Source organism: Lonchura striata, chromosome 16, assembly GCF_050655825.1.
Source record: "Lonchura striata isolate lonStrDom1 chromosome 16, ASM5065582v1, whole genome shotgun sequence".
NCBI lineage: Eukaryota > Metazoa > Chordata > Aves > Passeriformes > Estrildidae > Lonchura > Lonchura striata.
The window spans coordinates 5,423,278-5,446,202 of NC_140718.1; the positions used below are offsets into that span (position 1 = coordinate 5,423,278).

At 49.8% G+C, this 22,925-nt stretch overlaps 1 protein-coding gene across 25 annotated transcripts; it reads left to right on the forward strand.

Annotated features, from left to right (window-relative positions):
• Positions 1-1,001: 1,001 nt before the first annotated feature.
• Positions 1,002-22,820, forward strand: LOC110480023 (serine/threonine-protein kinase TAO2). 25 transcript variants are annotated; one of them, XM_085593577.1, is made up of 15 exons: positions 1,002-1,115; positions 1,154-1,191; positions 1,447-1,600; positions 3,402-3,473; positions 3,564-3,665; positions 5,893-5,938; positions 7,346-7,442; positions 8,706-8,819; positions 8,929-9,020; positions 10,020-10,116; positions 12,142-12,223; positions 13,660-13,740; positions 15,280-15,399; positions 17,806-19,481; positions 22,508-22,820. In XM_085593577.1, the coding sequence occupies exons 3-15, from the start codon at positions 1,460-1,462 to the stop codon at positions 22,677-22,679; spliced, it is 2,892 nt and encodes a 963-aa protein (XP_085449703.1). In that variant the 5' UTR covers positions 1,002-1,115; positions 1,154-1,191; positions 1,447-1,459; the 3' UTR covers positions 22,680-22,820. The 25 variants fall into 25 exon arrangements, with proteins under 25 accessions (XP_085449703.1, XP_085449705.1, XP_085449702.1 ...); XM_085593576.1 differs by having other exon boundaries at positions 1,020-1,191; XM_085593578.1 differs by having other exon boundaries at positions 1,021-1,191; positions 17,806-19,457.
• The last annotated feature ends 105 nt before the right edge of the window (positions 22,821-22,925 follow it).

The window sequence follows — 22,925 nt, forward strand, 5'->3', positions numbered from 1 at the left end:
TCCACCCAAAATTCCCCCTAAAAATCTCCCAAAATTTACCCCAAAATTCCCAAAATCCCCACAAAATTTCCCCAGATTTCCCTCTGAAAATTCCCGATTTTCTCTCCGGAATTCCTCTCAAAATTCCCCAAATTCTCCCCCAAAATCCCCCCCAAAAAATTCTCCAAACTCCCCCTGAAAATCCCCCAAAATCCCTCAAATTCCCATCAAAAAATTCCCAAATCCCTCCAAAATTCCCCAAATTCTCCCAAAATTCCCACTTAAAACTCCCTGAATTCCCCTCAAAAATCCCTCCCCAAATTCCCATCAAACATCCCCAAAAATTCTCCAAATTCTCCCCAAAATTCCCGCTAAAAAGCCCCAAATTCTCCCAAAATGTTATGTAAAAATCCCAAATCCCCCCCAAAAATTAATCCAAAAATCCCCAAATTCCCCTTAAAAATCCCCCAAAATTCTCCCAAAAATTCCTCAAATTCCCATCAAAAAAATTCCCAAATCCCTCCAAAATCCCCCTTAATAATTCCCCAAATTCTCCCAAAATTTCCTGTTAAAATCCCCCGAAATTCCCATAAAAACTCCTCAAACTCTCCTCCAAAAATTCCCAAATTCCCGCCCAAAAATTCCCAAATTTTGAGGCGGGGCAGTGACGTCACTGAGGCGCTTCCTCCCCCCCCCAGACCCCACCGCCGCCATCTTGCTTCCCCTCCCCGTGTTCCCGCCTTTTCCTCCTCCCCTCCCAACCAATCACATCCCGACTCTCCCCTCATCGCCCCGCCCTCTTCCTATCTTCACCAATCCCGCTCTTCCTTCCTTCCCGCCCTCTTTACCCCTCCCAACCAATCCCTTTACGCCTTTTTTCCCGCCCTTTCCGCTGATTGGCTGGTTCATCCCGCCCAACTCCTGGCACGCCCGGACTTTCCTCGCCTTCACTGACGTCACCGCGCATGCGCCGCCGCTTCCCGCCCCTCCCGCCGGCGCCATCTTGCCCGGGGCGCTGAGGCGGCACCGGGGGGGTTCCCCCCCCCCGCCTCATTCCCCGCCGCTTTTTTGAGGTGAAATTCGGCGATTTTGGGACTTCTGAGGCACCCCCACCTCCGGGAGGCGTCGGGGGAAGAGCGGAGCCCCCCCCCGGAGCTGCAGCGGCCGGGGGGGGGCGGCCCGGGGCTCCCTCAGCGCCCGCCGGAGCCGCCGGTGAGGGGGGGGCGGCCTGAGGGGGATTTGGGGATTTGGGGATTTGGGGATTTGGGGTCCTCAGGGAATTTTGGGGCGTTTTGGGCTCCCTCGTGCGCTTTGGGGTCGCTTGGATGACTTTGCGGGTCGCTAATGAGAATTTGCGTGGAAATCCTGAGGGAGCGGTGATGGTTTGGGGGGTAGGGGTGGGTGTGGGGGTGAATTTAGGGGTTAAAAATGGGATTTAAGGTGGATTTTGGTGCTTTTTCCCCTCAGTTTCACCCTTGCCATGCCGGCTCCTCGTCCCCCAAGCCGACCTGGGAACCTCCGGGACCCCGAAATTGCGGAATTATTCCTCAAAGATGACCCCGAGAAGGTTTTTGGGGAGCTGCGGGAGATCGGGCACGGAAGTTTCGGGGCTGTTTTCAGTGTGAGTGAAGGAAAAAATCCAAAATTCCGCCTGAAATTGGTGCTAAAACAGCCCCAAAATCCAATAAAACGCCTCAGGGTTCACCCGGAAGAGCCCAACCCCTGTAAAATCCGTTTAAAATGTGGTGAAAATTGAATTTAAATGCTCTGAAATGCCGCAAATTGATCCTGAATGCGCCAAAATTGGTCCAGAATGGTGTAAAGTGCTTCAAAATCCACCCAAAAGGCCATAAATGCCAAAATATATCCCAAAATCCTCTGAAATCCCCCAAAATCTTACAAATCCACCCCAAAATCCACCAAATCCACCTCAAATCCCCCAAAAGCCACCCCAAAACCCCCAAAATCCACCATGAAATCCCCCGAAAATTCCCAAAACTCCCCTCAAATCTTCCAAAATCCACCAAATCCACCCAAAAATCCCCCAAATCCTCCAAAATCCTCCACATCCACCCAAAAATCCCCTCAAATCCTCCAAATCCACCCAGAAACCCCCCAAAATCCCCTCAAATCCCCCAAAAGCTACCCAAAATCACCTGAATCCACCATGACATCGCCCAAAAATTCCCAAAACTCCCCTCAAATCCCCCCAAAATTACCTGAAATCTCCAAAATCCACCCCAAAATCCCCCAAATCCTCCCAAAAATCTCCTCAAGTACCCCAAAAGTCCCCTTAAATCCCCTAAAATCCATCCAGGAATTCCCTCGGATCTCTCAAAAATAACCTCAAATCCCCAAAATCCACGCAAAAATCCTCAAATCCCCCCAAATAATCCAAAGTCCCCTAAAAATCTCCCAAAATCCCTTCAAATCCCCCCAAAAATCTTCAAAATCCCCCCCAAATCCCTTTAAATCCACCCCAAAATCCCCTCAAATCCCCAAAACTTGCCCAAATCCCCCCAAATTCCCCCTCAAATCCCCCAAACTTCCCTTCAAATCCCCCCGAAACCCCAAATTCCCCCAAAATCCCTCCAAATCTCCCCAAAATCCCCTCAAATCCCCCAAAATCCTCCCCCAAAAAACCCCCAAATCTCTCCAAAATCCTTTAAAATTCCCGAAAAATCCCCCCAAAGTCCCCCTCAAATCCCCCCAAAATCCCCAAATCTCTCCAAAATCCTTTCAAATCCCCAAAATCCCTCCAAATCTCCCCAAAATCCCCTCAAATTCCCTCAGAATCCCCCCAAAAATCCCCAAATCTCTCCAAAATCCCCTCTAATCTGCCAAAATCCTCCCCAAAAAAATCCCCATATCTCTCCAAAATCCCTTCAAATCCCCAAAATCCCCCAAAAATCCCACCAAAGTCCCCCTCAAATTTCCCCAAAATCCCAAAAATCCCCGCCAAATCCCCTCAAATCTCCCCAAAATCCCCACAAAATCCCCTCAAATTTCTCCAAAATCCCCTCAAATCCCCCAAAAACCCCCCAAAAAATCCCCAAATCTCTCCAAAATCCTTTCAAATCCCCTCAAATCCTTCCAAATCCCCCCAAAATCCATTCAAATCCCCAAAATCCCCTCAAATCCCCCAAAATCCACCCCCCAAAATATCCCCAAATCTCTCCAAAATCCTTTCAAATCCCAAAAATCCCCCAAAAACCTCCCCAAACTCCCCCTCAAATCTTCCCAAAATCCCCAAATCCCCCCAAAATCCCAAAAATCCCCCCCCCAAAAAAATCCCCAAATCTCTCCAAAATCTTTTCAAATCCCCCAAAAATCCCCCCAAAGTCCCCCTCAAATTCCCCCAAAATCCCAAAAATCCCCCAATTTCCCCCCAAAATTCCCAAAAATCCTCAAAAATCCCCCAGGCCCGTGACCTGCGCTCCCAGGAGTTGGTGGCCATCAAGAAAATGTCCTACCGGGGTCGAGCCTCCAGCGAGGTGAGACCCCCCGAAATCCCCCCAAAAAAATTCCAAAAAAATCACAAAAAATCCCCCAAAATCCCAAAATGTGCCGGTTTTGCCCCAAAGAAGTGGCAGGACATCGTGAGGGAGGTGAAGGTGCTGCAGCGGCTCCGGCACCCCAACACCGTGGGGTTCAGGGGGTGCTACCTGAGGGAGAACACGGCCTGGGTGAGCCCCCCGAATTTGGGGAGGGGTCCCCCAATTTGGGGAGGGGTCCCACAGGGCTTTGGGGAATTTTGGGGGTTTTTGGATTTTTTTGGGATTTTTTAATCATTTTTGGGGGGGATTTTGGGGCTTCAGAGGTGGTAAAACACGGCCTGGGTGAGCACCCCGAATTTGGGGAGGGGTCCCCCAATTTGGGGAGGGGTCCCAGAGGGGTTTGGGGGCTTTAAATGGGGATTTTTGGAATTTTTGGGGGGATTTTTGGGTTTTTTTAGGGGGATATTATAGGGATTTTGGGGGGTTTTGGGGGGTTCAGAGGTGCTAAAACATGACCTGGGTGAGCACCCCGAATTTGGGGAGGGGTCCCCCAATTTGGGGAGGGGTCTCACAGGGCTTTGGGGGAATTTTGGGGGTTTTGGGGATTTTTGGGGGATTTTTAAATCATTTTTGGGGGGGATTTTGGGGGTTCAGAGGTGGTAAAACAAGACCTGGGTGAGCCCCCCGAATTTGGGGAGGGGTCCCCGAATTTGGGGAGGGGTCCCCCAATTTGGGGAGGGGTCCCAGAGCGGTTTGGGGCCTTTAAATTGGGATTTTGGGGTTTTTGGGGGGATTTTTGGGTTTTTTTAGGGGGATATTATAGGGATTTTGGGGGGTTTTTGGGGGTTCAGAGGTGATAAAGCACGACCTGGGTGAGCACCCCGAATTTGGGGAGGGGTCCCCGAATTTGGGGAGGGGTCCCAGAGGGGTTTGGGGGAATTTTGGGGGTTTTTGGGATTTTTTTGGGGATTTTTAAATCATTTTTGGGGGGGATTTTGGGGGTTCAGAGGTGGTAAAACACGACCTGGGTGAGCACCCCGAATTTGGGGAGGGGTCCCCCAATTTGGGGAGGGGTCCCACAATTTTGGGAGGGGTCCCACAGGGCTTTGGGGGCTTTAAATGGGGATTTTTGGGGTTTTTGGGGGGATTTTTGGGTTTTTTTAGGGGGATATTATAGGGATTTTGGGGGGTTTTTGGGGGTTCAGAGGTGCTAAAACACGACCTGGGTGAGCCCCCCGAATTTGGGGAGGGGTCCCCCAATTTGGGGAGGGGTCTTGGGGGGATTTGGGGTCTTTAAATGGGGATTTTGGGTGGAATTTTTGGGGTTTGGGGCAATTTTTCTGGGATTTAAAGGGATTTTTGGGTAATTTTGGGGGATTTTTAGGGGATTTGGGGGGATTTTTAGGATAATTTTGGGATTTGGGGGTTGATTTCAGGATAATTTGGGGGGAATTTTGAGTAATTTTTAGGATAATTTTGGGGGAATTTTGGGAATTTGGGAGATTTTGGGATGATTTTATGGGGTTTTAGGGTAATTTTGGGGGCAATTTCGGGATTTTGGGGGGTATTTTTAGGATAATTTTGGGGGAATTTTTTGAGATTTTGGGGGGAATTTTGGGATAATGAGTCGGGGATTTGGGGGATATTTTGGGATAATTTTGGGGGAAATTTTTGGGATTTTGGGGGGATTTTTTGGGATAATTTTGGGATAATGAGTCGGGGATTTGGGGGATATTTTGGGATAATTTTGGGGGAAATTTTGGGATTTTGGGGGGAATTTTGGGATAATGAGTCGGGGATGTGGGGGATATTTTGGGATAATTTTGGGGGAAATTTTTGGGATTTTGGGGGGATTTTTTGGGATAATTTTGGGGGAAATTTTTGGGATTTTGGGGGGATTTTTTGGGATAATTTTGGGATGAGTCGGGGATATGGGGGATTTTTTGGGATAATTTTGGGGGAAATTTTTGGGATTTTGGGGGGATTTTTTGGGATAATTTTGGGGGGAATTTTTGGGATTTTGGGGGGAATTTTGGGATAATGAGTCGGGGATTTGGGGGATTTTTTGGGATAATTTTGGGGGAAATTTTTGGGATTTTGGGGGGATTTTTTGGGATAATTTTGGGATAATGAGTCGGGGATATGGGGGATTTTTTGGGATAATTTTGGGGGGAATTTTGGGATTTTGGGGGGTATTTTTAGGATAATTTTGGGGGAATTTTTTGGGATTTTGGGGGGAATTTTGGGATAATGAGTCGGGGATTTGGGGGATATTTTGGGATAATTTTGGGGGAAATTTTTGGGATTTTGGGGGGTATTTTTTGGGATAATTTTGGGGGGAATTTTTGGGATTTTGGGGGGAATTTTCGGATAATTTTGGGGGATTTTTGGGGTCCCCAACCTGCCCCTCCCCCAGCTGGCCATGGAGTTCTGTGTGGGATCAGCCCTGGACCTGCTGGAAGGTGAGAATTTGGGGCAGTTTGGGCAAATTTGGGGTTTTTTGGGAATTTTGGGGAGTTTTTTGGGAATTCGGGGGTATTTTGGAGGCTTTCGGGAATTTTAGGTCTTTTTTTGGGATCTAAAGGGGATTTTTGGGGGGGATTTAGAGGGAATTTTGGGGGGATTTAAGGGGAATTTTGGGGTATTTTTTGGGGATAATTTGGGGGATTTAGGAAGAATTTTGGGATGTTATTGGGGATGATTCAGGGTGATTTTGGGGAATGTTTTGGATGAATTTTGGGGGATAATTTGGGAGATTTTTGTGTGAATTTTTGGAGTATTTTGGGGGATGTTTTGGGGATATTTGGGGTCTATTTTGGGGTATTTTAGGGGATGTTTTGGGCATATTTTGGTGAAATTTGGGGGATATTTTGGGGTATTTTAGGGGATATTTTGGGGATGTTTCGGGGATATTTTTGGGGTGTTTAAAGGGATATTTGGGGGATGTTTTGGGGAAATTTTAGGGAAGTTTTGGGGATATTTGGGGAGTAATTAGGGGTATTTTAGGGGATGTTTTCAGGGATATTTTGGGGATGTTTTGGGATTATTTTGGGCGATGTTTTCAGGGATGTTTTTGGGGAATTTTGAGTGTTTTGGGGATATTTTGGGGTTATTTTTGGGGTGTTTTGGGGTAATTTTTGGGGGTGTTTTGGGGTAATTTTTGGGGATATTTTGGGGTTATTTTTGGGGATGTTTTGGGGTTATTTTTGGGGTGTTTTGGGGTTATTTTTGGAGTGTTTTGGGGTAATTTTTGGGGTGTTTTGGGGTTATTTTTGGGCTGTTTTGGGGTAATTTTTGGGGATGTTTTGGGGTAATTTTTGGGGATATTTTGGGGTTATTTTTGGGAATGTTTTGGGGGATATTTTGGGGTGTTTTGGGGTAATTTTTGGGGATGTTTTGGGAATGTTTTGGGGTGTTTTGGGGTAATTTTTGGGAATGTTTTGGGGGATATTTTGGGGTGTTTTGGGGTAATTTTTGGGGATGTTTGGGGAATGTTTTGGGGTGTTTTGGGGTAATTTTTGGGAATGTTTTGGGGAATATTTTGGGGTGTTTTGGGGTAATTTTTGGGGATGTTTTGGGGTAAGTTTTGGGGATGTTTTGGGGATGTTTTGGGGTAATTTTTGGGGATATTTTGGGGTTATTTTTGGGAATGTTTTGGGGGATATTTTGGGGTGTTTTGGGGTAATTTTTGGGGATGTTTGGGGAATGTTTTGGGGTGTTTTGGGGTAATTTTTGGGGATGTTTTGGGGTAATTTTTGAGGATGTTTGGGGAATGTTTTGGGGTAATTTTGGGGTGTTTTGGGGTAATTTTTGGGGATATTTTCGGTTATTTTTGGGGTGTTTTGGGGTAATTTTTGGTGCCCCCCAAGCGCACCAGGAGCCGCTGCGGGAGGAGGAGATCGGAGCCATCACCGAGGGGGCCCTGCAGGGCCTGGGCTACCTGCACAGCCAGGGGGTGATCCACAGGTGGGGCTGCCCCATAGATCCTGAGATCCTGCCCCATAGATCCTGCACAGCCAGGGGGTGATCCACAGGTGGGGCTGCCCCACAGATCCTGCCCCATAGATCCTGAGACCCTGAATTCCTGCCCCATAGATCCCGAATTCCTGCCCCATAGATCCCGAATTCCTGCCCCATAGATCCTGAGATCCCGAATTCCTGCCCCATAGATCCCGAATTCCTGCCCCATAGATCCTGAGATCCCGAATTCCTGCCCCATAGATCCTGCCCCATTGATCCTGCACAGCCAGGGGGTGATCCACAGGTGGGGCTGCCCCACAGATCCTGCCCCACAGATCCCAAATTCCTGCCCCATAGATCCTGAGATCCTGCCCCATAGATCCCGAATTCCTGCCCCATAGATCCTGAATTCCTGCCCCACAGACCCCGAATTCCTGCCCCACAGATCCCGAATTCCTGCCCCACAGATCCCGAATTCCTGCCCCATAGATCCCGAGATCCTGCCCCATAGATCCTGAATTCCTGCCCCATAGATCCCAAATTCCTGCCCCATAGATCCTGAATTCCTGCCCCACAGATCCCAAATTCCTGCCCCACAGATCCCGAATTCCTGCCCCATAGATCCCGAGATCCTGCCCCATAGATCCTGAATTCCTGCCCCATAGATCCCAAATTCCTGCCCCATAGATCCTGAATTCCTGCCCCACAGATCCCAAATTCCTGCCCCATAGACCCCGAATTCCTGCCCCATGGATCTTGCCCCATAGATGGGGAATCTTGCCCCACTGACCCTCCCCCCTGCCCCCTCCCTCTCCCCACTCCCCACTGACCCTCCCCCTCCCCACTGCCCCTCCCCCCTCCCCCTCCCCACTGCCCCTCCCCCTGCCCCTCCCCACTGCCCCTCCCCCCTCCCCCTCCCCACTGACCCTCCCCCTCCCCACTGCCCCTCCCCCCTCCCCCTCCCCACTGACCCTCTCCACTCCCCCTGCCCCTCCCCCTCCCCACTGATCCTCACCCTCCCCACTGCCCCTCCCCCTCCCCCTGCCCCTCCCCCTCCCCACTGACCCTCACCCTCCCCACTGCCCCTCCCCACTCCCCCCTCCCCCTCCCTCCTGACCCTTCCCCACTCCCCCTCCCCACTGCCCCTCCCCCTCCCCCTCCCCCTCCCCTCCCCCTGCCCCTCCCCCTCCCCACTGCCCCTCCCCCTCCCCCTCCCCTCCCCCTCCCCCTCCCCCTCCCCCTGCCCCTCCCCCCGCCCCTCCCCCGCAGGGACGTCAAGGCCGGCAACATCCTCCTGCGGGCGCCCGGGCTGGTCAAGCTGGGCGACTTCGGCTCGGCCGCCGTGAACACCCCGGCCAAGTCCTTGGTGGGGACCCCGTACTGGTGAGGGGGAGGGGCCGGGGCGGGGGAGGGCCCGGGTGGGGGAGGGGCCGGGTGGGGGAGGGGCCGGGGCGGGGTGGGGGAGGGCCCCGGGCTGACCCCCGCCCCCCAGGATGGCCCCCGAGGTGATCCTGGCCATGGACGAGGGGCGCTACGACGGCCGGGCCGACGTCTGGTCAGCGGGCATCACCTGCATCGAGCTGGGTGAGCGGGGATTTGGGGAATTTTGGGGAATTTTGGGGGGTTTTGGGGATTTTGGGGTGTGTGTGGTCAGCGGGCATCACCTGCATCGAGCTGGGTGAGCGGATTTGGGGATTTGGGGAATTTTGGGGGGATTTTAGGGGGTTTTGGGGTGTGTGTGGTCAGTGGGCATCACCTGCATCGAGCTGGGTGAGCGGGAATTTGGGGAATTTGGGTGGATTTCGGAGAATTTTGGGGATTTTGGGTGGATTTGGGGAAGATTCTGGGAGTTTTGGGGGGATTTTAGGGGGTTTTGGGGGGATTTTAGGGGGTTTTTAGGGGGATTTTGGGGGGATTTTAGGATTTTGGGGGGTTTTGGGGTGTGTGTGGTCAGCGGGCATCACCTGCATCGAGCTGGGTGAGCGGGGTGTGGGGATTTGGGGGATTTTGGGTGGATTTTGGGGGATTTTGGGGTAATTTGGGGAATTTTGGGGGGTTTGGGGAAGATTCTGGGAGTTTTGGGGGGATTTTGGGGAATTTTGGGGATTTTGGGGTGTGTGTGGTCAGCGGGCATCACCTGCATTGAGCTGGGTGAGCGGGGTGCGGGGATTTGGGGAATTTTGGGAATTTTGGGGATTTTAAGGAGAATTTTGGTATTTTGGGGTGATTTTGGGGGGTTTAGGAGGCATCTTCGGGGGTTTTTAGAGGGATTTTGGGGAGAATTTTGGAATTTTGGGGGGATTTTAGGGGGTTTTGGGGTGTGTGTGGTCAGCGGGCATCACCTGCATCAAGCTGGGTGAGCGGGGTTGGGGATTTGGGGAATTTTGGAGATTTTTGGGTGATTTTGGGGAGGTTTTGGGGATTTTGGGCTGATTTGGGAGTTTTTGGGACTGAATTTTGGGCTGATTTGGGTTTTTGGGACTGAATTTTGTGCTGATTTGGGTTTTTGGGATGGATTTTTGGCTGATTTGGGTTTTTTGGGACTGAATTTTGGGCTGATTTGGGTGTTTTTGGCTCCCCCAGCTGAGCGCAGGCCGCCGCTGTTCCAGCTGAACGCCATGAGCGCCCTGTACCACATCGCGCAGAGGGAGCCGCCCGCGCTGCGGCACCCGCCGGCCTGGTCAGTGCCGGGACCTATGGATCCATCCTATAGATCGAACCTATAGAGCCCCCGGACCTATGGATCCATCCTATAGAGCCCCCGGACCTATGGATCCATCCTATAGATCCAGCCTATAGAGCCCCCGGACCTATGGATTCATCCTATAGAGCCCCCGGACCTATGGATCCATCCTATAGATCCAGCCTATAGAGCCCCCGGACCCGGGGATCGATCCTATAGAGCCCCCGGACCCGGGGATCGATCCTATAGAGCCCCCGGACCCATGGATTCATCCTATAGATCCAGCCTATAGAGCCCCGGACCCGGGGATCGATCCTATAGAGCCCCCGGACCTATGGATCCATCCTATAGATCGAACCTATAGAGCCCCCGGACCTATGGATTCATCCTATAGATTGAAACTATAGAGCCCCCGGACCCGGGGATCGAACCTATAGAGCCCCCTGACCTATGGATTCATCCTATAGATCGAACCTATAGAGCCCCCGGACCTATGGATTCATCCTATAGATTGAAACTATAGAGCCCCCAGACCTATGGATTCATCCTATAGATCGAACCCATAGAGCCCCCAGACCTATGGATTCATCCTATAGATCCAGCCTATAGAGCCCCCTGACCCGGGGATCGATCCTATAGAGCCCCCAGACCTATGGATTCATCCTATAGATCCATCCTATAGAGCCCCCAGACCTATGGATTCATCCTATAGATCCATCCTATAGAGCCCCCGGACCTATGGATTCATCCTATAGATTGATCCTATAGAGCCCCCTGACCTATGGATTCATCCTATAGAGCCATCCTATAGAGGCCCCAGACCTATGGATCCATCCTATAGATTGATCCTATAGAGCCCCCTGAGCCGGGGATTGACCCTATAAATCCTGTCCGCCCCATGGATTGATCCTATAGATCCTGTCTGCCCCATGGATTGATCCTATAGATCTGTCTGCCCCATAGATCTGACCCGTAGATCCCCTGCCCCATAGATCTGACCTATAAGTTTATCCTATAGATCTGTCTGACCCATGAATTGATCCTATAGATTTATCTTATAGATCCCCCTGACCCATGGATTGATCCTATAGATCCTGTCTGCCCCATTGATCTGCCCCATAGATGAGCCCCACATTTTGGGTCCCAGCCCCACATTTTGGGTCCCAGCCCCACATTTTGGGGTCCCATCCCCACATTTTGGGGTCCCATCCCCACATTTTGGGTCCCATCCCCACATTTTGGGTCCCATCCCCACATTTTGGGTCCCATCCCCACATTTTGGGATTCCTGCCCCACATTTTGGGTCCCAGCCCCACATTTTGGGTCCCAGCCCCACATTTTGGGTCCCAGCCCCACATTTTGGGGTCCAGCCCCACATTTTGGGGTCCCATCCCCACATTTTGGGGTCCAGCCCCACATTTTGGGTCCCATCCCCACATTTTGGGTCCTGCCCCACATTTTGGGGTCCCATCCCCACATTTTGGGGTCCAGCCCCACATTTTGGGGTCCCATCCCCACATTTTGGGTTCCAGTCCCACATTTTGGGGTCCCATCCCCACATTTTGGGGTCCCATCCCCACATTTTGGGTCCTGCCCCACATTTTGGGGTCCCAGCCCCACATTTTGGGGTCCCATCCCCACATTTTGGGGTCCAGCCCCACATTTTGGGTCCCAGCCCCACATTTTGGGTCCCAGCCCCACATTTTGGGATCCAGCCCCACATTTTGGGGTCCATCCCCACATTTTGGGATTCCAGCCCCACATTTTGGGGTCCTGCCCCACATTTTGGGTCCCAGCCCCACATTTTGGGGTCCCAGCCCCACATTTTGGGATCCAGCCCCACATTTTGGGGTCCCATCCCCACATTTTGGGGTCCTGCCCCACATTTTGGGGTCCAGCCCCACATTTTGGGATTCCATCCCCACATTTTGGGGTCCTGCCCCACATTTTGGGGTCCAGCCCCACATTTTGGGTCCCAGCCCCACATTTTGGGGTCCAGCCCCACATTTTGGGTCCCCCCAGGTCGGAGGAATTTCGGGATTTCGTCTCTCGGTGTCTCCGGAAGCTTCCGCAGGATCGGCCCCAAGCCCGGGAGCTGCTGCAGGTTTGGGGAATTTTGGGTTATTTTGGCCAATTTGGGGATTTTTGGCCAATTTTGGGATTTTTTGGAGCTGTTTGGCCGATTTCGGGATATTTTTGGGTATTTTGGCTGATTTTTAGGGTGATTTTTGGGGTGAATTTTGGCTGCCTTGCCTGATTTTGGGATATTTTCAGTTGATTTTTGGGGTGAATTTTGGGCGTTTGGCAATTTTTGGGTGAATTTTGGGTATTTTGGCTGATTTTGGGATTTTTGGGGGTAAAGTTTGGGATATTTTTGGGTAAATTTTGGCTGTTCTGGGGTAAACGTTGGGGTGAATTTTGGGATATTTTGCGGTGAATTTTGGGATATTTTGGGGTGAATTTGGGGATGTTTTTGGCTGATTTTGGCGTGAATTTTGGGGTGAATTGGGGCTGTTTTGGGGTGCATTTTGGGGTGAATTTTGGGATATTTTGCGGTGAATTTTGGGATATTTTGGGGTGAATCTGGGGATGTTTTGGGGTGCATTTTGGGGTGAATTTTGGGCTGTTTTGGGGCTGTTTTGGGGTACATTTTGGGGTGAATTGGGGCTGTTTTGGGCTGTTTTGGGGTGAATTTTGGGGTGAATTGGGGCTGTTTTGGGGTGAATTTTGGGGTGAATTTTGGGGTGAATTTGGGCTATTTTGGGGTGAATTTGGGCTGTTTTGGGGTGCATTTTGGGGTGAATTGGGGATGTTTTGGGGTGCATTTTGGGGTGCATTTTGGGGTGAATTGGGGCTATTTTGGGGTGAATTTTGGGCTGTTTTGGGGTACATTTTGGGGTGAATTGGGGCTGTTTTGGGGTGAATTTTGGGGTGAATTTGGGCTGTTTTGGGGTACATTTTGGGGTGAATTTTGGGGTGAATTTGGGCTGTTTTGGGGCTGTTTTGGGGTGCAGTTTGGGGTGAATTGGGGCTGTTTTGGGGTGCATTTTGGGGTGCATTTTGGGGTGAATTTGGGCTGATTTGGGGCTGATTTTGGGGTGAATTTTGGGCTGAATTGGGGCTGTTTTGGGGCTGTTTTGGGGTGCATTTTGGGGTGAATTTTGGGGTGAATTGGGGCTGTTTTGGGGTGCGTTTTGGGGTGAATTGGGGCTGTTTTGGGGTGCATTTTGGGGTGAATTTTGGGGTGAATTGGGGTTGCTTTGGGGCTGTTTTGGGGTGCATTTTGGGCTGAATTGGGGCTGTTTTGGGGTGCATTTTGGGGTGCATTTTGGGGAGAATTGGGGCTGTTTTGGGGTGAATTTTGGGGTGAATTGGGGCTGTTTTGGGGTGCATTTTGGGGTGAATTGGGGCTGTTTTGGGGTGAATTTTGGGGTGAATTGGGGCTGTTTTGGGGTGCATTTTGGGGTGAATTGGGGCTGTTTTGGGGTGCATTTTGGGCTGAATTGGGGCTGTTTTGGCTGATCTCCCCCTCGTTCCCAGCACCCTTTCCTGGCTCAGCAGCGCCCCCCGGGGGTGGTCCCGGAGCTGCTGCGCAGAACCAAAATGGCCGCCAGGGAGGAGGTGAGTGAGACCAGTACAAACCAGTACGGACCAGTATAGACCAGTATAAACTAATATAGACCAGTATAGGAACCAGCATAGACCAGTATAAACTAATGTAGACCAGTGTAGGAACCAGCGTAGACCAGTATAAACCAGTATAGACCAGTATAAACCCAGTATAGACCAGTTTGGACCAGTATAGAAGGGTATAGAAACCAGTATAGACCAGTGTAAGCCAGTATAGATCAGTGTAAAACAGTATAGACCAGTATAAATTAGTATAGACTGGTATAGAAACCAGTATGGACTAACCTAGACCAGTATAGAAACCAGTATAAACCAGTATAGACAAGTACCAACCCATGTAGATCTGTATAGACTGGTATAGAAACCAGTATAGACCAGTATAAACCAGCATAAACCAGTACAGACCTGTAGAAACCAGTATGAGCCAATATAGACCAGTATAGATTGGTATAAACCAGTATAGAAACCAGTATAGATCACTGTAGACCCATAAAAACCAGTATAGACCAGTATAAATCAGTATAAACCAGTATAGAAACCAGTATAGATCACTGTAGACCCATAAAAACCAGTATAGACCAGTATAACCGAGTGTAGAAACCAGTAGAAACCAGTATAAACCAGGACGGACTGGGGGGGGTTCCAGTTGTTGGTGCCAGTTCCCTCCCAGTCCCTCCCAGTCCCCTCCCAGTTTATCCCAGTTCCCTCCCAGTCCCCTCCCAGTTCCCTCCCAGTCCCTCCCAGTTCCCTCCCAGTTTATCCCAGTTCCCTCCCAGTCCCTCCCAGTTCCCTCCCAGTCCCTCCCAGTCCCTCCCAGTTCCCCACCAATCCCCTCCCAGTTCCATCCCAGTCCCCCCCAGTCCCTCCCAGTCCATCCCAGTCCATCCCAGTCCCTCCCAGTTCCCTCCCAGTTCCATCCCAGTCCCTCCCAGTCCATCCCAGTCCCTCCCAGTTCCCTCCCAGTTCCATCCCAGTCCCTCCCAGTTCCCTCCCAGTCCCTCCCAGTTCCCTCCCAGTTTATCCCAGTCCATCCCAGTCCCTCCCAGTCCATCCCAGTTCACTCCCAGTCCCATCCCAGTCCCTCCCAGTCCATCCCAGTTCACTCCCAGTCCCATCCCAGTCCCTCCCAGTTCCCTCCCAGTCCCTCCCAGTCCCCCCCAATCCCTCCCAGTCCCTCCCAGTCCATCCCAGTTCCCTCCCAGTCCCTCCCAGTCCATCCCAGTCCCTCCCAGTTCCCTCCCAGTCCCTCCCAGTCCCTCCCAGTTCCCTCCCAGTTCCTCCCAGTTCCCTCCCAGTTCCTCCCAGTCCATCCCAGTCCATCCCAGTCCCTCCCAGTCCATCCCAGTCCATCCCAGTCCCCTCCCAGTCCCTCCCAGTCCCTCCCAGTCCCTCCCAGTCCATCCCAGTTCCCTCCCAGTCCCTCCCAGTCCATCCCAGTCCATCCCAGTTCCCTCCCAGTCCCTCCCAGTCCCTCCCAGTCCGTCCCAGTTTGTCCCAGTTCCCCCAGTCTGACCCCCGTGTCCCCCCCAGGCCCCCCCCAGCCCCTCCCCCACCCCGCCCAGTTCTCCCAGTGGCTCCAGTGCCCCCCCCAGCCCGGGGGACCCCGAGGACGCCGAGGGGGGGGAGGGGCCCCCCGGGAGCCCCCCGCAGGTGAGGCCGGAATTCGGGAATTTGGGGGAAAAAACGGGGATTTGGGGAAAAAAATTTTGGGGGGAAAATTTGGGGAATTTTTGGGTAAATTTTGGGGATTTGAGGGGAATTTTTTGGGAATTTTAAGGCGAATTTGGGGAAAATTTGGGAATTTCGGTGTAAATTTGGGAATTTAGGGGAATTTTGCGGGAATTTTAAGGCAAATTTGGGGGGAATTTGGGGAAAATTTGGGAATTTTGGGAAAAATTGGGGATTTGAGGGGAATTTTGCAGGAATTTTAAGGCGAATTTGGGGGGAATTTGGGGAAAATTTGGCAATTTTGGGAAAAATTGGGGATTTGAGGGGAATTTTGCAGGAATTTTAAGGTGAATTTGGGGAAAATTTGGGAATTTTGGGAAAATTTGGGGATTTGAGGGGAATTTTGCGGGAATTTTAAGGGGAATTTGGGGGAAATTTGGGGAAAATCTGGGAATTTTGGGAAAATTTGGGGATTTGAGGGGAATTTTAAGGGAATTTTAAGGGGAATTTGGGGGAAATTTGGGGAAAATCTGGGAATTTTGGGAAAATTTGGGGATTTGAGGGGAATTTTAAGGGAATTTTAAGGGAAATTTGGGGAAAATTTGGGAGTTTTGGGGAATTTTGCGGGAATTTTAAGGCGAATTCTGGGGGAATTTGGGGAAAATTTGGGAATTTTGGGGGAAATTTCAGGGAGTTGGGAATTTTGGGGGATTTTTAGGAATTCGGGGAGTATTTGGGAATTTTGGGCAAATTTAGGAATTGGGGGGAATATTCAGGGATTTGGGGAGAATTTTTGGGAATTTTGGGAGTTTTTGGGGAATTTGGGGGGGAAATCAGAGAATTTTGGGAAAATCTGGAAATATTTGAGGAATTTGGGGAATATTTGGGAATTTGGGGCTGAATTTTGGGGGGGTTTGGCTGAATTTTAGGGAAAATTTGGGAATTTTTTTGAATTTTGGGAAAATTCGGTAATTTGGGAGGAATTTTCAGGGATTTTGGGAAATTTCAGGGATTTGGGAGGATTTGAGGGAATTTTCAGGGATTTGGGGGGATTTTGGGAGAATTTTGAGTGGATTTGGGCTCGCCCTTCCCCTTACTCCTCCCAAAAATCCCCTCAGGGCCCCCAAAAACTTCTCAGGGAATTTAATTCCATTTTTAATTTCCAGTTTTTCCTCAAAAACCTTGACATTTGTTCTAAAATTCCCTTTAAATTGTATCTTACCCTTTTTATCTCACAGACTTCTCCTTTTTCCCATGTTTTGCTGTTCTTCCCTCAAAAAACACATTTTTATCCCTTTTCTCATCACAAAATTAATCCTTTCTCTATTTTTGGTCACTTTTTCTTCAAAAAATACCTATTTATTCTCTTTTTTCTCCCACAAACACCACTTTTTCCCCACTTTTGCATTTTTCTCTCAAAAAATACATTTTTAGCTTTTTTTCCCTCACAAACGGTGCCATTTTTTCCCCTTGGTGCTGTTTTAATCTTATTTTTTCCGATATTCCTGATTCCTTATCTTTTTCCGGAGTTCTCAGTTTTCCCTCCTAATTCCCATTTTCCCTTTCCCCATTTTTCCCATTTGCCCCCATTTTCCCCTCATTTTTCCCATTTTCCCCTCATTTTCCCCATTTTCCCACATTTTTTCTCATTTCTTCCTCTTTTTCCCCATTTTCCCCCATTTTTCTTTCATTTCCCCCCATTTTTTCCCTTTTTCTCCTCATTTTTCCTCATTTCCCCCCATTTTTCCCCATTTCCCCCATTTTTTCCCATTTTTCCCTCATTTCCCCTCATTTTTCCCCATTTCCCCCATTTTTTCCCATTTCCCCCTCATTTTTCCCATTTTTCCTCATTTTTTCCCACTTTCCCCTCATTTCCCCCCATTTTTTCCCATTTTCCCCTCATTTCCCCTCATTTTTCCCCATTTCCCCCATTTTTTCCCATTTTCTCCTAATTTCCCCTCGTTTTTCCCCATTTCCCCCATTTTTTCCCATTTCCCCCTCATTTTTCCCATTTTCTTCCATTTTTCCCATTTTCCCCTCATTTCCCCCCATTTTTTCCCCTTTTCCCCCCATTTTTTTCCCATTTCCCCCCATTTTTTTCCAATTTCCCCGTTTTTCCCATTTTCCCCTCATTTTCTCCTCATTTTCCCCATTTCCCCCATTTTTTTCCAATTTCCCCGCATTTTTCCCATTTCCCCCATTTTTCCCCATTCCCCCCTCATTTTCCCCCATTTTCCCCATTTTTCCCCATTTTTTTCCGCATTCCCCCCAATTTTTTTCCCATTTTCCCCTCATTTTTCCTTCTTTTCCCCTCTTTTCCCCCATTTCCCCTCATTTTCCTCATTTTTTCCCATTTTCGCCTCATTTTTCCCCATTTTCTCTCCTCAGGACGACGCCATTTCCGCCATCTTGTCCCCTCAGGCCGCCATTTTGTCCCCCCCAAACCCCCAACCCCCCTCCCCAAATCCCCTTTTTTTCCCCCAAAACCTCATTCCCTGCCCCCCAAATCCCCTTTTTTCCACCCAAACCCTCATTCCCTGCCCCCAAAATCCCCTTTTTTCCACCCAAACCCCTCCCTCGTCCCCCTCCTCCGCCATTTCCCCCCCGCCTTCCCCTCAGGCCGCCATTTTGTCTCCACCCGCTTCCCCCCCCCAAAACACCGATTTACCTTTTTTTGACCCAAATTTACCCCCCAAAACCACAATTCCACCCCAAAAAACCCCAATTCCACCCCAAAAAACCCCAAATTCATCCCCGCCAGACCCAAATTTCCCCTCCCCAAACCCCGCTCCCCCCTCTGTGCCCCCCCCACCCCCCCCGGCCGCCATTTTGTCCCATCCCCAAACCCTTTCCTTGTCCCAAAATCCCGATTTTTCCCCCCAAAACCCCCTTTTAACCCCACAAAACTCCACTTTTCCCTCTCAAAACCCCGTTTTATCCCCCCCAGACCCAAACCCCCCATCAAAAAACGCCATTTTACCACCCCCAGCCCCAAATCCTCCCCCAAACTTCCCTTTCCCCCCCCAAGCCGCCATTTTGTCCCATCCCCAAACCCTTTCCTTGTCCCAAAATCCCGATTTTTCCCCCCAAAACCCCCTTTTACCCCCACAAAACTCCACTTTTCCCCCTCAAAACCCCGTTTCATCTCCCCCAGACCCAAACCCCCCATCAAAAATCACCATTTTACCACCCCCAGCCCCAAATCCTCCCTCAAACCTCCCTTTCCCCCCCCAAGCCGCCATCTTGTCCCCCTCCATTTCCCCCCCCCAAACCTCCATTTTTCCCCCCAAAACCCCAATTTTTCCCCCCAAAACCCCCAATTTTTCCCCCAAAACCCCCACCTCCCCCCTCCCCCCACCCTTTTACCCCCCACCCACCCCTCGCCGCGCCAAAACCCCCCTCCCCACCCCCTCCCTCCTCCCCCCCCTCCTCTTCTCCCTGCTGGCCTTCCTCACCGCCCTCCACCCCTCCCTCCTCCTCCTCCTCCTCCTCCTCCCGGCCGCCTTTTGGGCTCAAAAACGCCGTTTTCTCTCCTTCCTCCCCGCCCTGGAGTGCGGCGCCGCCGGGCTGGCGCTGGCGCACGCCTTCCTCCCCTTCCGCCATCACTGGTGGCCCCCGTCCTCCTCGTGCTCGCCCTCGTGGCCGGCGGCCATTTTGGGCGCGGCGGCCATCTCGGCGCTGGGCGCGCGCCGCCGCTACGCGCCGGCCGCCGTGCTGGCGGCGCAGCTCTGGCTCTCGCCGTGGCTCTTCGTGCCCCTCTACGTGCTGGGCGAGCTGTGCCGCGGCGGCCGCGCGCACCGCTGGTGGCTGCGGGCGCTGCTGGGGCTGCCGCCGCCGCTGTTCCGCGCCTTCTCCCGCCTGGGGCTGGCGTCCGAGCGCGGCCTCTTCGCCTTCTTCCCCAGGACCAACAAGATGCGCTTCAGGAGCCGCCTGCCCGTCCCCCAGAAACGCTCGCGGGGCGGCGGCGGCCATCGCTGTGCGCGGCGCTTTTGGGGCGCCGCCGATGCTTTCCTGAGGGCGTGGCGCCGCCGTTTTTGGAGGTTTTTGCGCCGCCGTTTTTGGAGGTTTTTGCCCCGTTTTCCCCGCCCGGCCGCCGGCCCTCCCCCACCCAGCCGAATCCCCCGCCCCGCCCCCCGGCCCCTCCCCCCGCCCCCCAAAAAGGGACCCCAAATTCGGGGCGCCCCTCCCCCACCCCCCCCCAGGAGGCCCTGGAGGTGATGGGGGTGGGGGGAGGGGCGGATGGACACTACGGGGAGACCCCCCCCCCCAAAAAAAATCCCCGAAATTTGGGGAGGTTTTGGGGTGAAAAGCCCGAATTTAGGGTCAAAACCTCCAGGAAAACCAAAAATATCAAATTTTGGGGAGGTTTTGAGGTGAAAACCCCAAATATGGGGTCCAAACCTGCAGGAAAACCAAAAATATCAAATTTTGCGGGAGGTTTTGAGGTGAAAACCCCAAATATAGGGTCACAACCTCCAGTAAAACCAAAAATCCCTAAATTTGGGGGAGGTTTTGGTGTGAAAAGCTGAAATTCAGGGTTAAAACCCGCCTAAAAACCAAAAATATCAAATTTTGGGGAGGTTTTGGGGTGAAAAGCTGAAATTCAGGGTTAAAACCCCCCCTAAAAACCAAAAATATCAAATTTTGGGGAGGTTTTGGGGTGAAAACCCCAAATTTAGGGTCAAAACCTCCATAAAACCAAAAATATCAAATTTTGGGGAGGTTTTGGGGTGAAAAGCCCGAATTTAGGGTTAAAACCTGCAGGAAAACCAAAAATATCAAATTTTGGGGAGGTTTTGAGGTGAAAACCCCAAATATGGGGTCCAAACCTGCAGGAAAACCAAAAATATCAAATTTTGCGGGAGGTTTTGAGGTGAAAACCCCAAATATAGGGTCACAACCTTCAGTAAAACCAAAAATCCCTAAATTTGGGGGAGGTTTTGGCATGAAAAGCTGAAATTCAGGGTTAAAACCCGCCTAAAAACCAAAAATATCAAATTTTGGGGAGGTTTTGGGGTGAAAACCCCAAATTCAGGGTCAAAACCTCCATAAAACCAAAAATATCAAATTTTGGGGAGGTTTTGGGGTGAAAACCCCAAATTTAGGGTCAAAACCTCCATAAAACCAAAAATATCAAATTTTGGGGAGGTTTTGGGGTGAAAACCCCAAATATGGGGTCAAAACCTCCAGGAAAACCAAAAATACCAAATTTTGCAGGAGGTTTTTGGGTCAAAACCTAAAATTTAAGGTCAAAACTTCCAGAAAAACCAAAAATATCAAATTTTGCAGGAGGTTTTGAGGTGAAAACCCAAAATTTACGGTTAAAACCCTCCTAAAAAACATAAAAATCCCTAAATTTGGGGGAGGTTTTGAGGTGAAAAGCTGAAATTTAGGGTGAAAACCTCCCGAAAAACCAAAAATCCCCAAAATTTTGGGGAGGTTTTGGGGTCAGAACCCCAAATTTAAGGTTAAAACTTCCAGAAAAACCAAAAATTCCCAACATTTTGGGAGGTTTTGGGGTGAAAAGCTGAAATTTAGGGTTAAAACCCCCCTAAAAACCATAAAAATCCCTAAATTTTGGGGAGGTTTTTGGGTGAAACCCCCAAATTTAGGGTCAAAACCTCCAGAAAAACCAAAAATCCCCAAAATTTGGGAGAGGTTTTGAGGTCAAAACAACCAAAAATCCCAAATTTGGAGGCGAATTTGGGCTCAAACCCCCAATTTTGGGGTCAAAACCTCCCAAAAAAGCCAAATTGGGAGTTTGGGCCCCACCAAATTTGGGATTTTCCCAAATTTTTTTGGATTTTCCCAAAAATTTTGGGGTCCCCCCTTTTTTTTCCCTATTTATTTTCCCACGGGGGTCCCCAAAATTCCATTTTTTGGGGGGGGGGGGTGGCGGTTTTGGGTCATTTTTTTTTTTTTTTTTCCATTTTTTCCATTAATTAAATTTTTTTTTTCCATTTTTTTAATTTTTTTTTTTTTTTGGTTGGAATTTTCGGTTTTTTTGGGAATTTTCTTTCGTTGTCGTTTTCTTTGGAGTTAATTTTATTTAAAATATAATTATTTAAAACATCCCAATTTTCTCGTTTTTCCTGGGGGGTTTTGGGGTCGTTTCGGGGCGGGAAAACAATTTTTGGGGGAAAAACTTGAATTTTTGGGGAAAAAAAAGAAATTTTCAAAAAAAATGGAAATTTTGGCGGGGGAATTGAAATTTTGCGGGAAAAATAAAAATTTCGGGGATAAAAATGGAATTTTGGGGGGAATGGAGTCTTTTGGGGAATATATAATTTTTGGAGAGTTAAAAATAGAAAATTTGGGACAGAAAATGGAATTTTGGGGGGTTTTTGGTTGGATTTGGGGTGAACTTTGGGGGGTTGGGACTTTTTTGGGTGAATTTTAATTTTTTTTCCTAATTTTTCAGTTTTTTGGAAATTTTGAGAATTTTTTGTTGGATTTTTGGGGTTTTTTTGTTGGTATTTTGTGGAATTTGATTTTTTGGGGTGAATTTTGGCCAATTTTTGGGTGAATTTTTGGATTTTTGGGGTTTTTGAGATGAATTTCGGGGTTTTTTGGGGTGAATTTTGGGATTTTTTTGGGTGAATTTTGGCCTTTTTGGGGTGAATTTTGGGATTTTTTGGAGCTTTTGGGTGAATTTTGGGATTTTTTGGGGCTTTTATTGGGTGAATTTTGGGTTTTTTTGGGGGGGAATTTTGTGGTTTTTTGGGTGAATTTTGGGATTTTTTTGGGAGGAATTTTGGGATTTTTGGATGAATTTGGGGATTTTTTTGGGGATTTTTTTGGGGCGAATTTTGGGATTTTTTGGGGGGTGTTTTTTGGGTGAATTTTGGGAATTTTTGGAGGGTGTTTTTGGGGTGAATTTTGGGGTTTTTTGGGGTGAATTTTGGGATTTTTTTGGGGGTGTTTTTGGGGTGAATTTTGGGATTTTTTGGGTGAATTTTGGGGGTTTTTTGGGTGAATTTTGGGGTTTTTGGGTGAATTTTGGGATTTTTTTGGGTGAATTTTGGGGTTTTTGGGTGAATTTTGGGTGAATTTTGGGGTTTTTGGGTGAATTTTGGGCCTCTCTCCCCAGGTTCCGGAGCGGCCGCGGGTGGAACGTTCTGGAAAAATCCCGAAATTCCCGGAGCTCGCCTGGACCCCGCTTTGGGCGGGGGGAGGAGCCCCAAAATTCCCAAATTTCTGAATCCGGGGAGCCCCAAAACCGGCGGATTTCACCCCAAATTTTGGGGTTTCCCTTCGGGTGAAAAAAAACCCCAAAAACGCGGGAAAAAAACCTCAAATTTTTCACTTCAAACGCAACAATTCAATTAAAAGGAAAAATTAATTGCGCTCATTAGCGGCGTGACTAATAAACAGGACGCTGGTGACGTCATTGGCTCCGCCCACTTTGTGCTGACTCGCGTTAATTACGGGCAATTAATTGGGGTTAATCAATGGGAGAGGGGGCGGGGCCTCGCTAATTAGCCCCGCCCTCATTAATTAACCCGCTA

Bases quoted from the DNA above. Each gene is read 5' to 3' on its own strand.
- LOC110480023 (XM_085593577.1), top strand. From the start codon at position 1,460: ATGCCGGCTCCTCGTCCCCCAAGCCGACCTGGGAACCTCCGGGACCCC. The intron at 1,601-3,401 runs GTGAGTGAAGGA...AAAATCCCCCAG, and splicing joins GTTTCGGGGCTGTTTTCAGT to GCCCGTGACCTGCGCTCCCA. The intron at 19,482-22,507 runs GTTTTTGCCCCG...CTCTCTCCCCAG, and splicing joins TTGCGCCGCCGTTTTTGGAG to GTTCCGGAGCGGCCGCGGGT.